The 15,700-nt window shown below is 38.0% G+C and overlaps 1 protein-coding gene across 1 annotated transcript in view; it reads left to right on the top strand.

Moving 5' to 3' along the window:
• IL6ST (interleukin 6 cytokine family signal transducer) overlaps positions 1 to 15,281 on the top strand; it is a 34,323-nt gene extending 19,042 nt beyond the window's left edge. Inside the window, exons 8-16 of the mRNA XM_005151945.3 lie at positions 565 to 647; positions 1,809 to 2,028; positions 3,057 to 3,233; positions 3,903 to 4,004; positions 4,577 to 4,723; positions 5,664 to 5,804; positions 7,078 to 7,174; positions 8,522 to 8,603; positions 9,464 to 15,281. Coding sequence (XP_005152002.1) covers positions 565 to 647; positions 1,809 to 2,028; positions 3,057 to 3,233; positions 3,903 to 4,004; positions 4,577 to 4,723; positions 5,664 to 5,804; positions 7,078 to 7,174; positions 8,522 to 8,603; positions 9,464 to 10,189 — 1,775 coding nt within the window. The 3' untranslated portion in view covers positions 10,190 to 15,281. The remainder of the gene's footprint in view (positions 1 to 564; positions 648 to 1,808; positions 2,029 to 3,056; positions 3,234 to 3,902; positions 4,005 to 4,576; positions 4,724 to 5,663; positions 5,805 to 7,077; positions 7,175 to 8,521; positions 8,604 to 9,463) is intronic.
• The last annotated feature ends 419 nt before the right edge of the window (positions 15,282 to 15,700 follow it).

The raw sequence follows: 15,700 nt of genomic DNA, 5'->3' as shown, positions 1-15,700 counted from the left end.
CACACTCTTCCTATTCTCCTTTCTGTAATATCCTATTTTTTCCTTAGTGCTCCTTTTTATTTTGTAAAAAACTACTGCAGTGCTGTTACCATTTTAGCATAATGGGTATAAGAAACCTGGGGAATGCTCACAGGAGAAATTTGTCTCTTCATTAACTTTTCTGCACTTTTCCTTTTTTTAGGAGACTTGAGGTCTAGGGAGAGTGTTTGAGCTATAGACCATAGCAAAGTTTGCAGTGTACAGATGTGCAAGGCTGTGGTTCTGGATACAGGCAGGTGCAGGTGTGGTGCAGGTTTGGCCTCACTCAGTGCTGTCATCTTTAAGCACATTCTCGCAGTTGCTCAGCATGGTGACTCTCAGTTTGGCATGTTATACTTAAAAGCACAGCTGGTGTTTTGCTCATCCTCTCAGGAAGTCTTTCCACACATGTGTTCCACTTAACATACCAAGCATTATTTTCTTTAAGGAATTAGGGATACACTTTTTGAATATGCTTTTATTAAAAAAGAAAAAGATAAGTGTCTAATGATAGTCAAAGGATGAATTCATTGTTTCTTTCATCAGAACCATCTAAAGGACCACCCATATGGAGGATCATTGATGTATCTCGCTCACCACCTTCCTGGACTGTACATCTGATGTGGAAGGTAAAGCAACATGACAAACTGCAGGAATGGAGTATTCTTGTAAAAACATGAGGCTTTAAGTGTCAAAATTTACTTCAGCAAGCTTGGGTAGAAAGCTGGGATAGTATGGGTTATATCAGCATGAGAAGTGCCCTTAGTGTTCTTACTCTAATATTTAGTTGTGGAAAAATTTAAAAGCACAGCTGTAAAGGCTACCAGTTAACTGATACTCTGGATCTGTGATCCAGAGTATACAGAATTCACTTTCAGATTTCTGAATTGCTGTCCTTAAGTAGAAACTTTATCTTGAACGAAGTAAGCCTTCATGTTATGCCTTCTGCCATATCCTAAAACTTTTGTTACACTGTCTGGACAGGGATAGTTCACCTGCAAAATCTGTTAAGCCTAGGCAGATTCCAGAGGCCCAGCTTATTAAATACAGCACTACACATTTGCTGTGTCTAGTTGGCTGATTAATTCAGCTGAGAAAGAAAATGTAAATATGGTTGGTCCCCATCTAAAGCTTTCTTTTGATCCATGAAGCTGATCATGATCCATTTGATCAGCTGTCTGTTTAGGTGGCTTGCTTGAATTTCCACGTATATTGATATGGCATCATTTTCTGATGGAGCTCGTATGCCACTTCCCACTTCTGCCATTATTTAGCTTAAAATTGGAAAACTGGAGCTACTTTACAGTTTCAACAATTTTCTCTTATGTTGTCTGAAAACTAATACTGTTACACAGAAACCATTAGTAACACAAAACAAGTATTTTTCTGCATTAGAAGACAACTACTCAGACTGGTTTGCATTAGGATTTAACACAGCTTAAGATATAAGATTTCTTTTATGTTGTGTGTGGTAAGGTCACATAAAATGCAGATTTTATCAATACATGTTCTGCAGTCTTTACAGAATAACTTTTATTAAACTGCCGGGTATTTTACAGGTAAGTTTACAGGTAGTTGTACAGATAAGCCAGAAAAATAGGGTTTAAACCTGAAATAATTTCAGAAGTTAATGCTTTCCAGAAATGAATGCAGATTATTTGTGCTTTCCTTAAACACACAGCTATTCAATCTATGTAGCTTGTCTTGCTCTCAGATTTTTAAATTACGCATTAAAGACAATAAAGGTTAAGTCACGTTTGTACAATGTCATTATAATGTGTTTCTAACAGGCATTGAAGCCATTTGAAGCCAATGGAGTAATCTTGCAATATGAAGTGACTGTCAGAGCTAAGTCATCTCTCTCCCGTCCACCAGAGAAATACAGTGTTAATACCACTGACCTTACATTAAAGATACCAAATGGAACTTACGAAGTGACCGTGGTTGCCCGTAACAGAGCCGGGGCATCCCCTCCATCAGTTTTACTTATCCCAGCCAGTAATTCAAAAGGTTAGTGCCTAATAATGTCTCTTTCAAATGCATCTGCATGGCTCCAGATTTAAGAAATCTTCAGTGTTGTAAAATGATACCCTTAATATGGACGCATAATTGAAGTATTTTATACTTGCAGGTTCATTTGAAACTGTGTGTGCTATTTTGCTGTTGGTTTTGATCTCTAGAGCTACCACTCACTATGCTCCATATAGTTTTTTGTAGCACAGCAGGCATTTTTTTCTTTTTTTAAAAAATCAAAGCATTGGGGAAGAAAGCATCCTATAGTTCCTGTATATACCATCTCAGCGTTGTTCTGCTTTCTGATCTCCCCATCAGCCCTTTATTTACTTGTTCCAGTCTCACTCTCCCATATTTTCAGTATCTTCCCTGGTTGCTTTGTCATCTCCTTCAACTGTTTCCCTACTGCTCATATTTCTCTTTACTCTGTTCCTTTCATCATCCAGTAGTAGTAATTACAGGCTGGTTTCTCCTTACTTCCAGCCTCCTTTTAGATAATCTGAACACTACCAGGATAGGAAGCAAAGAAACAAGAATATAGGCAGATGATGCTTTTAACCTAAACACCAAAGGAGAGCCACAGATTCTAAAACTATTAGATGAACTAATTAAGGGTATGTATTACATACATCAGAAGTATTTTGTAAGATACATGTATTAGAAGGTAAACATTATATTTACCAAGGGAAGTAAGAAGGGAAACCATTGTATTAGAATGGGAATTCACAAGTGTCTCAAAGTTTGATATCTCTCTGAAATAAACCCTTTATTTTGGAAGAAATAGTATTTTTACTAGGCAGTAAGGCAACCTGCTGTGTTTGAGAACAGAGAAGCTGAGTAATTTCCAGTTCCTAAATAGCCTAACTCTGCATGTATTTCAAAAAATGGCTTTTATGTTTACTTAGGTTCTGTCAAATTGTCACCATTACGATAACCCAAAGGAATCCACATTTGACAAAATAGCTATCATGAATACATAGTGGAAGAACTGTCAGTACATATAACCTTTCTTTCTTTCATCACAGCTCCTGTGAAGAATGTTAGAACACTGCCTAAAGATGGCAAATTGTGGGTAGGGTGGACTCCTCCTGACAGTTATGTTCTAAAATACGTGATTGAATGGTGTCTGGTGTCCAACAGCTCAGACTGCATCATAGAATGGCAAACTGAACCAGGAAATGTTCAAGGAACATACTTAAAAGGTACTTAGCTCGAAAGTCTACAAATACATTGTAAAACACTCTCTAAGCCTAGTAAATATTCTCAAAGTGAGGAAATTCTTACACTAACTAGAATTTTATTGTGAGACAGGAATCTGGGATTTTGCTGAGGGCTTCTGTTAGTTTACGATGAGTATAGAAGTATCTGTGTTTTTGTCAAATACAGAATTTTATGTGATCTTTCACGTTGAAATTTGTTATGTAACAGGAAGCAGTTTATGTGCATTTTTGTTTTAGTCTTCTCATTCTTGGAAACCATTATAGAAGTGAAAAGGCTGAGTTCCTTCAAAATCAAATTCACTGATCCCTCTTGCAGTTCAAACAATGAAACTTCATCAGCTTTACAGTTCTTTTCAGATTGTGATCAGTACGTCAACTTAGTAATTCTGTGGTTCAGTGCTGCAGCCAAAGGCTTTTTATTTAAAACAAATGAAAAAAAAAAACCAACAGAATTAAAAGGAACACAAACTTCTATTAAGTCTGTTTATCAAATTTAGAATTTTAGTGTGAACTATTATATTAATCCATCAGTTAATAATTTGAAGTTAATAATACAGGCAAAACCCAGAAACCTGTATCTGAAGTAAACAAGAAAGATGGTGAGGAATTTGACTATCTGAAACTACACGTTTTTTAATATCTTTTTTTTAGGTGATATAAAGCCTTTCAAGTGTTACTTGATAACTGTGTACCCTCTATATGCTGATGGTCAGGGAAGTGGACAGTCTGTGAAAGCTTATCTTCAGCAGGATCGTAAGTACAAAATAGTCATCTTGGAGCATGTAAACTGACTCTTTTGACTAAAAATAATGAGACCATTTCTCTAATATGGGCTACATAATGAAAAGTAGTCTGCATTTGAGGGTCGTCTGTTATAATTGATCTTGTTCCTTTGATTCGCATCCATTCTGCTTATTTACAGTATTTAGGAATGAAACATGTCTGTGGCTGACTCTTTCCCTTTTTCCAACCTTTATCAGATAATTTGGCATAAGTATATTATTTTATTGATATAGTAATATCTATATGCTGTTGTATTTTCGAATTCAGGTGTCAAGCCAAAACTAATTACCTTCAATTGAACATTTCATGTGATGTGCTGATTGTTGTTTTTCACATCTTTTTCTTCCTGGAGGTTTCTCTTCCAAAACATCTTTGGAACAAAACATCTCTCTGTGTTGTCTGAAAGTAATGCTTTGCAGGTGTGTTAGTCCAGCCATTCCATTGAAGTTTTTACACAGTACCAATTCAGTATAATAATTAATACACTGTTTCTGTGGATGCAAGGGTGCACAACAGAAACTAATCTTCATCTCCCATTACAGGTCCTTCGAAAGGACCAACCGTTCAGACAAAAAAAGTAGGAAAAGCTGAAGCTGTTTTGACATGGAACCATCTCACAGTGGATGAACAAAATGGATTTATCAGGAGTTATACCATATTTTACAAAACTATAGATGGAAATGAAACAGGTAACAAAAAGCAGGGAAGTACTGTGTGGCACTGAAGTATTCCATCAGTCTTCTTCCTAATTCATGTTCCTGAAAAAAGAGATACAGAGTCAAGTATGGGTCAGAGTCAGTTCTGATAACATAAAGCTGACGTCTGAGGCATCTGTACCAAACAAAAAAGTTCCTATTAAAGGATTCAGGACATGCAGTCTGTGTATAAAAGGGTAGTGAGTTTAGTTGCTGAAAGCTGATTGGTGAGTGCTTTGCTCCCATCTTTCTATCTAAATACAGGATGAGATGTTGGTGTAGCAAGGTAAAGGTGGATCTTTCAAGATGTAAAGTAGTTGACTGCATTCAAATAGAATAAAGCCTTAAAAAGAAGGGGAGGTATTTTTAATCCTCCTCGAGCCCTAGATCAATACAATATTACTGATTTAAAACATCTTGTTTGAAGTGCATTTTTGTTCTCAGTATGACCTGTAAGCATAAGACAGGGGACTAGCACTATCAAAATCTTTCAGTTTTTAGATTAGCTTAAATTGCAAGGGACAGTTACTTATGCCTACTCTACTGCTTGTTAACAGTGTTTTTCTAATTAGCAACTGGCTATTTCTTGTTAGCTGTGTGTTCTGCTTATTAGAAACCTTTAAGCCTCAACATTACTGCTGGTTTTGTATTGTAGATACATTGGGGGGTGGGAAGGGGGCACAAAAAAAAAAGCAAAACACCAAACCCGCAAGAAATTAACACATAAAATGACATCAAGAAAGAGACTAAATTCAGACACTTTAACAGAAGCAAATGTATCTCAGCATTTCTTAAACAAGCCTGTAATCTTTCTGTGTTTGTTGTATTTTCAATACAGCCATTCATTCTACTAAAACTGTGACTATGTTACTGTGTTTGTGGAGATCTAATCAATTGTACAGAAAACTAGTATAATTTTTTTTCCTTTGTTTAGCTGTGACAGTGGATCCTTCCAAGACAGAGTATACCCTTTCTTCTCTAGCCAGTGACACACTGTATACCGTGCGGATGATGGCATACACAGATGAAGGAGGCAGGAGTGGTCCTGATTTTACATTTACTACACAAAAATTTGGTAAGGAAAAGTGGCACAATTATAAGTAGGAAGTAATGTTGCAACACTGTAGCAAGGTTCTGTGCAACACGTGATAGGAGGGGAAGGTGGCTTTACTAAATAAAACATTCCAGTCAAGTCATACTCACTAGGTGTATGATATCCAGGTAGCCTAGATAGGCTACCTAGATAGTACTCGGTCACAAAGAGATAGTTTAGTCACTGTTATTCTGACTGTACAGAAGACAATATCCTGGATTGCTCTTTTATGTTGGTAAACACTATTTTGGTAGTATTTTATGTATACTTTGGGTTATATTATTATTTTGTTCCAACTCTGTGTGAGCCATTAGGATTTACTCAGTGCCCTTGTCTTCTCTTCTGGTGTGTGATGGCTCCTACCCTGGTCTTAAAGAGTCCATAATTTTTGTTATAATCTCAAGGTAGGTTGGCCTTTATTGTCCTGACATGGGTGTCCTGAGAAGCTGCAGAGACTTACTGAGATCTTGATTTGGTAATCTAGGTGCCAGTCAGTACATGCCATTCTTGCAACCCTTCATCAGGTTCCACATTCTCGTTCATATCACTATTAAAGTTTGTTACAGTTCTCTACAGAGACTCATTTTGAAGAGTGACATTTATTGTATGTTCAGCTCTAGAGAGTGCTTCATATTTGTAATAGTAAGAGCAACAATGTTAATTGAACTTAGTTGTGGAGAGCACTTCTTTAGATTTGGCAGGTTTTAATATTCTTTTTCTGTATAGTGTTGTTTTTCCCTAAGCATTCTGTAACTTTTACTTAATGTCTGTAACACTGGAAGGAATGCATAACAGTAGTGAGGCTTATGTGTTTGCAGTCAGATAATATTTTCATGTACAGAATAAACTGATAGATGACTAGTGATCTTGCTTACATTACTTACTTGCCCATGATGATGTTATGGCAGCCATAAGGCCACTGAAACACCTGGACCACAAATGAATTCACATAGATGTTCCTGTCATATCTGCCCAAACTGTAAATTTACTTGGTTCATCAGTGTTATTAACTTCTAGAGCAACCTGGGTTTTTTTGTTGATGCAAGGCATTAGATTGTTGGGACAGAGCTTTTCATGTTTTCACTTACAGGCTCTTTTCATGTGATAGAAAGGTTCTTCTGAAGGTGAATCTTAAGACTGAGTGGTGCTGGTGTATTCAGTTTCAGATTCATCCTGTCCCTTGAGAAATGTATGCTGCTGCTGAGTTCCTTAGATGTCAAAGTGAGCTATAACTGCTTCTCTTCATTTCCTTCAGGGAGAGGAGAGATTGAAGCCATAGTTGTACCTGTGTGTCTAGCTTTCCTGTTGATTGTGCTCCTTGGAGTTCTGTTTTGCTTCAACAAACGGGACTTGTAAGTATAATGAATTCTTTTTCATACATTTTTGATATTTCTGGGGATAACAGATGGCAATAATTCAACAAAAGTAAATATTCTGCAGCTAGATCAGAAAAAGAAGGTAAAACACATATATATTCACTAGTGATAAACATTATTTCCTTTGGGAAATTTGCCTTTTCTGATAATCTGCTAAGGATTAGCACAAAATCTAAATGTTCCATGACTCAATCCTTCATGAAAATTGCTGCTTTTCTTGCTAGAGTTGGTGAGGATTATGTTTGTTAAGTTGTGATCATGACATCTTCTGTGTTGTTTTCTTAGTCATCATGTCAGAGTGGAATGATGGTGCTTAGTTTGTGAAGCACAGATGATCCGTTTGCTGGCTGTATTTGAGCTCTTTAATTACAGTGTTAGCAAACCTTAAGCTTGACAGCCAAAAAAATCAGGCAGACACTTAACTACCTTGAATAAACTTAGTCAAACTCTGCACCTGTTTACTGCCTGCTGGGAAATATCCTCTTTCCTCCTGATCCCTCTGCCTACCACAGAGCTCTTGTGTGTGGCTTTGAGTGCTTATTGCTGAAGTCTTTTCTCTGGCAAGGAGTAGCACATATCCCATGTCCCCAGTCAACTATCTTTTCTTTCTAATCAAAGACAGCATTTTGTGCCCTTTTCTTTCTGACCTCCCTGCTGTTCCTAAAATCTGTTCTTAGTGGATGTCAGTTGCAAGACCTATCTTGCAGTTTTCTTCAGAGTTCTCCTACAGAGTGTCTGTTGTTGCACCTCATCTAAAGAGTGGGATAGGTGCATTGGTTTCAAAATTAGTTTGATTGGAAGTGAATAGTCTGCAGAAACATCTATTTTTACTGTATCTATTTTTTACTATGTTCTTAAACTTGAGAGTTGACTTACAAATGACCAAGCAAGTTTTTCTTCAGATATTCTTACTTTATTTTTAGCTGTGAAGATGGCTTAGATTGACAGCTGTGATACCAATATCTTAAAGAAGCAACATTGTATTTTTATACTGACATGCATCATAGACTTTAACCAAATAAGTGCTCTGTGGATTCTAGAGTGTTATAAATTTTAAAATCCCTCACTAACTCATTACTGTTTGTTGTTTTGCCTTGTGCTGGATGGCTTGTGTGGAGCAGTTACAGGTGTAGTGCTGTGTTCTGCTAAGTAGTACAGCTTCCTCAGAGATGTAAAGTAGTCCAGGAAGTATTCCTATTTGGAAATAAATACTCTTGCAAAATTCCTGTGTAAAGGCGTAGTGTCCTGGATTATGCAGTACTTGCTACTAACATAGGAATTTGGGAACTGCCTCAATTCTATTCTGATTTTAATCCTTTACAGAATTAAAAAGCATATCTGGCCTATTGTCCCTGATCCATCCAAGAGTAACATTGCTCAGTGGTCTCCTCAAGTTCCAGCTAAGGTAATACTCATCTTTCTGCATCCCCTACCTACCTAGTCCACAAGGTTTCAAATAAACTAACCAGTGGAAGTCTTCTGTCTTCTAGCACGTGTGGATTTCAAGGAAAAAAATGCTGAATATTAAGTTTTATGACAATGTGGTACAATATGGTTATAAGACTTTTTTGTGTTAATAGAGTCAGCATTAGAAAAATATGGCCCATAGCACAAGTTCACAGTGTATAGCAGGCTTTAACATTGTGAATTGTATTCAGTTTAGCAGGTGGAAGGGTCAAGGCCTGATTACTGTACTCATTCATGGAAAATCAGGATTAGGTAAATGGAACTTGTGATTCCCATTCTTAAAACCCTCAAGTGTGACTTGTTTGCACAGTTAAATCATGAATGAGAGAGCTTAAAATTACTCACGCATGACAGGGTGGCAGCAGAATTTATCCCCCATTGGGGATGAATGACATAGCAAATTCTGTACAATAAACTCTGACCAACTTCTGTGAAGAATAGCCATCACGTTGAATGCATTATTAGAAATAAGTTAAGTCTGGGTCTCAATATAGAATATCCCTGTGCTGCAGAGCAAATGGTTCTATGTTTATGGCTTTTAAGAATAATTAAAATTAGAGCAAAGCTTGCACACCAACTGTGCTTTCAGAATAGTTGTGTAAGTATGGCTGTGTGTTGGAAATAAAGCTACATCCTTCAGAACAGATAATTTGGAGATACTGCCAAACTTAGTAAGGAAAAAACTTTAAATGAACAAACTTGAAAAAATTACAGAATAAAAATTCAGTTATTTAAGGGGATTTTTTTTTATTTTGAACACAACCTTCCTCTTAGGCAACATCCATCTCTCTCTTTCAGCATAACTTTAGTTCCAAAGATCAGATGTATCCAGAAGGTAGTTTCACAGATGTAAGCGTCGTAGAAATAGAAGCTGATGACAAGAAGTCTTTTTCCGAACAAGATCTAAAACCCTTTGACTTACTTAAAAAGGAAAAAAGTACTTCAGAAGGGCACAGCAGTGGTATTGGAGGGTCCTCATGCATGTCTTCTCCTAGGCAAAGTGTCTCTGACAGTGACGAAGGTGAAACTACACAAAACACTTCAAGCACTGTACAGTATTCAACTGTAGTACTTAACGGCTACAGAGACCAAACACCTGTGCAAGTCTTTTCAAGATCTGAGTCGACTCAGCCACTGCTAGATTCAGAAGAGAGACTGGAGGATCACACTGGAGGAGGTGACAGTACAACACAGAGGCAGCAGTATTTCAAACAAAATGGTGTTCAGGATGAAATCAACACAGACAGGCCATGCTTTGAAAGAATGAAGCCAATAACTTCTGCTAATGAGGGGGATATTGTTGGATTTGCACAACTGCAGATCTCAGGTCAGAGTTCACAGCTATTGGGCCTTGGGCTGGAAAAAAATACCCAGGAAGCTGCTGTATCAGATGCTTTACAGGCAAGTACTGAAGGACAAAATGTGGTACCTGAAATAGTGGAAGGAAATCCACCATCAGTTGATGAAATGCCAAAAAGTTACCTCCCACAGACTGTGAGACAAGGGGGCTATATGCCACAGTGAGAGAAGAGACTGGCTCTGTTTTAGGCCTTCATTAGTGCCTGTTCACACTTTCTCCTGTGTTTCTGATAAATTAAGCTAGGTATTTTTATCTGAATGAAGATAGAAATATTGAAATTAAGTGAAGAGTAATATGACAAAGTACAATAAGGACTGTTTTTGTGGAAGATTTGCAGTCCAGACCTACTGGAGACTTAACTTTTATGCACTACATAAAATCTTCTGTCTGGATAGCTGAATAAGCCTTTGTGCTACCTTGGGGATTTTGCATCTTATCAGATTTACACATGATTGAAAATGGCAAGTTTCAATTAATCATATCAGCCAATAGACCTTCTAGAAGAAATACTTCGATTTGTGACCATGTACAAGCATAAAAAGCCAGCTTTAGTTGCTTGGAGCATCTTTGTGCGAAAGTATCACTGAAGCTTAGTATTCTAATGTCAAAGAATACTTGTTGTATGCTTTCAGTACCTTGATTGACTTTCTGAATTTTTACTTGACCCAGTGTCTGTTTCCCATTTACCAGACATGCAAATCGTGTCCATCCCCACTTAAAAATTAGAACAATTAAATAGAACTTGCTGTGGTGTGCAAATAGGAAAACACCATGATTGCTTGACTCTGAATGCTACTATAGCAGTTGATATTCTGCCTACATTTAGATATGCATGCAGATGAACTGTATACTAATTTGGCCTAAAAATGTGCCTTGCAACTTGACGCACAGTTATTCAGTCTTGTATTCAAAAGTTTAAAAATACAGATGAAAACACTAATTAACAGTTACTTGGAGGTATCATATTTTACCATACCCCTCTTGTCATATAAATTCCCTCTATTAAATGCACCTTTGTTGATTACAGCTTGTGAAGCAAGTAACAGGCTGTAAGTTTTTACCATTTTCTTAATTGCTCTCTAGTAGCAATCATGAGCCACAACACTTACGTGGTTGTTAAAATTCTTTATTCTTATTCTCACTTATACCCAGTTTCATACAGTTTGCATTTTTTTGAAGAAGATGCATTTCTTGGAGACTCTCTCTACTAGGGTTTAAGGAAAAATGAGATTACATTAAAATAAACCCCTTCTCCAATGGTAACTAGGAATTTTATGGCACTCTTGCTTTTTTTTTTTTTTTTTAGTCTAGTCAGCTTTCTAATCTGACACTAATAAAACCTTAATTTGAAACACTAAATGCTGTGTTGTGAGAATAAAACAAGGATTTTGGTTCTCCTTCACAAAAGAACTATGTATTTAAGACCACCTTTTGTTCTGTGACCTCTTGTGCTGCTGTTCTGCAAAGCACTTGCTAAAGGCCCTGGAAAGGCAGGTGTCAGTATCATTTCAACTTGCCTTGTCCTCAGCTGCCAGCGTGTGTGGAAGGACAGGTGTACATATAAAGTTCACATATGACTTCTGCTTTTGTAATGAAAATTCAGTGCTAAATTCCTGAGATTACCTCTTAAGGTCTGGACTATTTAAGACAGATAAAGAATGCAGAATTTGTAATAACATTTCAATTATTCCACATTTCCTGTCTCCCAGCGGTATTTTTTTACCTGGGCACTTTTTTAAACTAAAAGGCTATGTTGCAGCTTACTGTAACTACACCTTTCTTCAAACCAGTCCCCTTCCTTTTCTCTCTGCTCCACCTCAGCACCTTCAAACTCTGTCCCGGAGAGCAAGGGCATAATAAGAACAGTGCTGTCACAAGACAGCAGAGACCATCTGTGAGGGTTTTTCAGAGACTGAAGGAGCATTTGTTTGTCAGAACACATTCCTCTTTGAATATAGTAGCAGTTACTTTACTGGGGGACGGGTTGTCTTCTCTATGCAAAGTTCATAGTGACTATAGAAACCACAAGTAAAAGGGGAAGTCTCTGTTGAGCAGTGTGTGTGCCTATTAGAACTGCCCTGCAGCCATATGCATCTAATCCACCTCCTCATTGCTGAGATGCTGTGGGTCACAACCTGGCTGCTTAGTCTGAACATTGCTTCAAAGGTATAGATGTCTTCAAAAACACACTGGTGGCTTTTTTCTTTTCTTTTTTTTTTTAATTGCGATCCAGTGATACCAACTTTTGATATCATATGTTATATTTGAGGGGTAACTTCAGTTATTCCTGAAATTGCTGTTTTGCATTGTATAAAGGGAAGGCATTTTGTTCTCAGTTGCTGTTACATGCGCCATTTCCAACATGAAACAAACTAGTGTCAAGAGATTTTCATTTTTAAAGGTCTGTGCTAAAAAGAGTTCTGGCCTGTCACTTCTGCCATCCTTCTTTGTTATTTATGGGCCAGTGGTGATAAACTCACAGAATTACATAGGAGTGTATCCTAGAAAGAATTCTGTCTGTCAGAGTTATATCTTTAAGGCTTGTGCATTTATCTAGGGATAAAATGCTAAACACTAAGCAGGAGATGCTGGTGGGTGAATAGCTTGTTGAAGCCACAGTACAGGTTTACACAAATAACAGGTTTACGGCTTGTTTGTAAACTTATGTGCCAAATATTGTATCATGCAGTGTTCGGGGTTTAATTTGATTTTTGTACTTTGGATTGTAACAATCTAATTGTGTCAAATAGTTGCATACAGATTTTTAGAGAATCTGTAATGTAATGATAGCAATCCACTTGAATTCTCTGAACTTGGCTCTAAAATAGTGACTAAAGAAAAAGATTTCTCCCCTCCCAGTAACTAGGGTGCACTTTACAAAATAAAGGCATTATTAAAATGAAATCACACTTCAGTATTGCCATTTCCATGTCCATCTTGATTTCCTGGACTGGAATTTTTCAGGTGGGGGTGAGAGAAGACCTTTTTACTTTGGTGGCAGGGAAAGCAGGCTAGTAGAAATAGAGAGTATTTTTTCCTGTATTAGCATGCCTGAAACATCTTTTAACTGCAGGCTGGCTAACTGCTCCTCAGCTTATAAGACAAGTTAATTTATGTATCTCAATAGTTCTGTTGTGGTGTTTCTCTTAGAACAGGAGATTGTTCCTGGGGTGTGTTGGCTCACTTTCAGGGCAGTTAACCTGGGAATATCCCCTTCCAATGTAGTAAAAGTCTTGGGACTGTTTCGTATGCCTGACCATAGCAAACTAAACTGCCTGCTAAGCCTTAACCTGGCAGTGCAAAGCACAGCAGAGCAAAAATTCTTCAGAACTTTGTTAAAGAAAAAAAAAATCAAGTTTATTTATTTCTTTAAAGCTTTATTCTAGATGGTTTGTAACAAGCATGTGCTGATTTGTGCTACAGCAGCCTAACAAAACACTTATCACCAGGACTGGGAAAAACCTTTGGCCCTGGGAAGAGGAGGCAGTTTGTGTGTGAGGGCTGAGTCCTGTTCCTGGCCACTGAAGAAGCCTGTGGTGAGGTTTACAGATTCAGCTTTGATTGTAAATGATGAGCAGCCTTGGATGGTTAAAGCTTAAGTGACTGTGCCCAACATGTGGGAATATCTGTACTGATTTAACTTAAGTAATTGAACTTGTTTAGTTAGTGCCAGGTCTTGAACATCCAAGACCCACATAAATATATGCTGCTATGGTATAGACTTCCTAGTGGGATCTGAAACTCCAAAGACTGACAAAGTGTTAATATTTAGCCGTGTATGAGGACATGCACATTTTAAATTGTAATTTATGTGCATTAAGTGGGACTAAATATATTAGCTTATTTTCCCAGAGACATTTATTTGTTATTTGGATACATTCCTTTAACTATGTTAAGAAGTTCTCCTGACTGATGGATTGTAAATCTTCATTAATCCCTTGTAACTTCTGTTTGCTGGGATGGGTACATGTAGCCATTTTAAATTCCAAGAGTTGCTTTTAATGTTATTTGGAAGCAGGTTATAACAAAAATGTCAAGTCTTTTTTCACACAGCTATGTGGGAATTACAGCCAATCGGACAGTCTTCAACTTGGCTATTGACCCAGAAAACTGCAGTTAAGTGGAAGTGCAAAAGTCTGGAGGAGGGTAAAATTTAGTATCTTGCATTGAACTCACGAATTTCCATTTCTTTTCCTTAGAATTGAAAGGTTCTGCTAAGAAAAAAAAAAAAAAGAAAAAATACCTAAAATGCATTTGTGTGTTTGCTTTCACTTGTTGTTTCCTTTGTAATACTTGTGCAATCTGAGCCATTCCTAAAAATGAAAGCAGTGCTGACTTAATGCACAAGGGTGCATTTGTAAAACATAAAATTGACTGAGGGCCAGATGTCAACAGTCACCCACTTCCCCCCACTCTTAATTTTAGTGCAGAGAGAGGGTGGGCAGTGAGTGCCTCCCAGAATGCATCCTTAGTCAGTACTTGCGTCTGTTTGCAAAGCCAACTTTGAAGGGGATATTCGCAGCAGAGTCAGCAATACTCTGCAGAAGCACACTTCTGTAACAATAGATGAAAAACACCTATGGCACAAGTGTCGACAGATGGCTGGAAAGCTCCACATCCTCCTGCTCAGACTGAAGCGTCTTCTGTACCCCGCACCGGCTACTCTTCTCCGGCGGCTGCAGCAAGGTAGACGGGCATTCTCTGCAGTGTTGAAACTGGTAACATCTATTGCTTTTCTTCACATCAAAGCACATTCACTATGGATCCAGTCAACTTGCCATGTTTTTTTAACACGCCGGTCTTGTTTACAGTGTCACATTCAGACGGGCACTTTGATGCAGCAAGAGATTGTCTAGGACCCAGCTGCTTTTATTTGGGCTTAAGGAGACTGTCAAGGCTACTGGTAGTGAATATTGCTGTGCCGATACATGCATCTAGGCGAGTGGAGGCATGGAACAGAGACAGACAGACCTGACAAGGAAAGTGCCTTGATGCTGGATTGGATGGCTAGTGAATGTAAACATTAAGTCAGATGTTACTTTGTACTTAAAGTAAGTATGGCTGATTAAGCTACTGGTAATTTGAATGCCAGCTTTTTAAAGGGCTTGCATACTCCAGCCAGAGGTTAAATTCGTAAACTGCTGCGTAAGCTGTCTCTGCATGGAAATGTGTTTTTAATACCAGTACACTATGTTAATTCTTTTGCAAGCTGCATGCTTATTGTCATATAAAGTCTGCTTTCTACAATTTACATTATGATTAGTTTGGAATGTCTTTCTCTGTTACCTGGCTGTGCCTGAATGCTGCATTTGTCTAGTACATAATGTACAAAAAGAAACCAAAACTTCCTCCATCCCTTGTGTCCTGGAGTCAGCATTGTGTAAGGCTGACATAAGTAGTAACCACAGAAGGCAAGTGTCTGGGCACTACCTAAATGTGTCAAAAAAATCCCATTCCGAGGAACTCTGTAAGAGTGAGGAGCAGGGTGTAATGCTGCCTGGTTCCTCAGACTCATTTCAAGAAAGAAGTGACCTGGCTTTCTCTGGCATTGCCCTCAACCTCACCTCGGTTTGGTTCTTCTGTGTCTAATGGGTGGGGGACCCTCACAGGCCCATCATGAACCTACATCTCAGTACTGAAAAGGCACAGTTGGAGCTTCAAAGCATGGTCACACC

Source organism: Melopsittacus undulatus, chromosome Z (genome assembly GCF_012275295.1).
Source record: "Melopsittacus undulatus isolate bMelUnd1 chromosome Z, bMelUnd1.mat.Z, whole genome shotgun sequence".
NCBI classification, from domain to species: Eukaryota; Metazoa; Chordata; class Aves; order Psittaciformes; family Psittaculidae; genus Melopsittacus; species Melopsittacus undulatus.
Note: the sequence above shows the minus strand (reverse complement) of the source record. Positions and strands in the feature narration are given on the sequence as shown.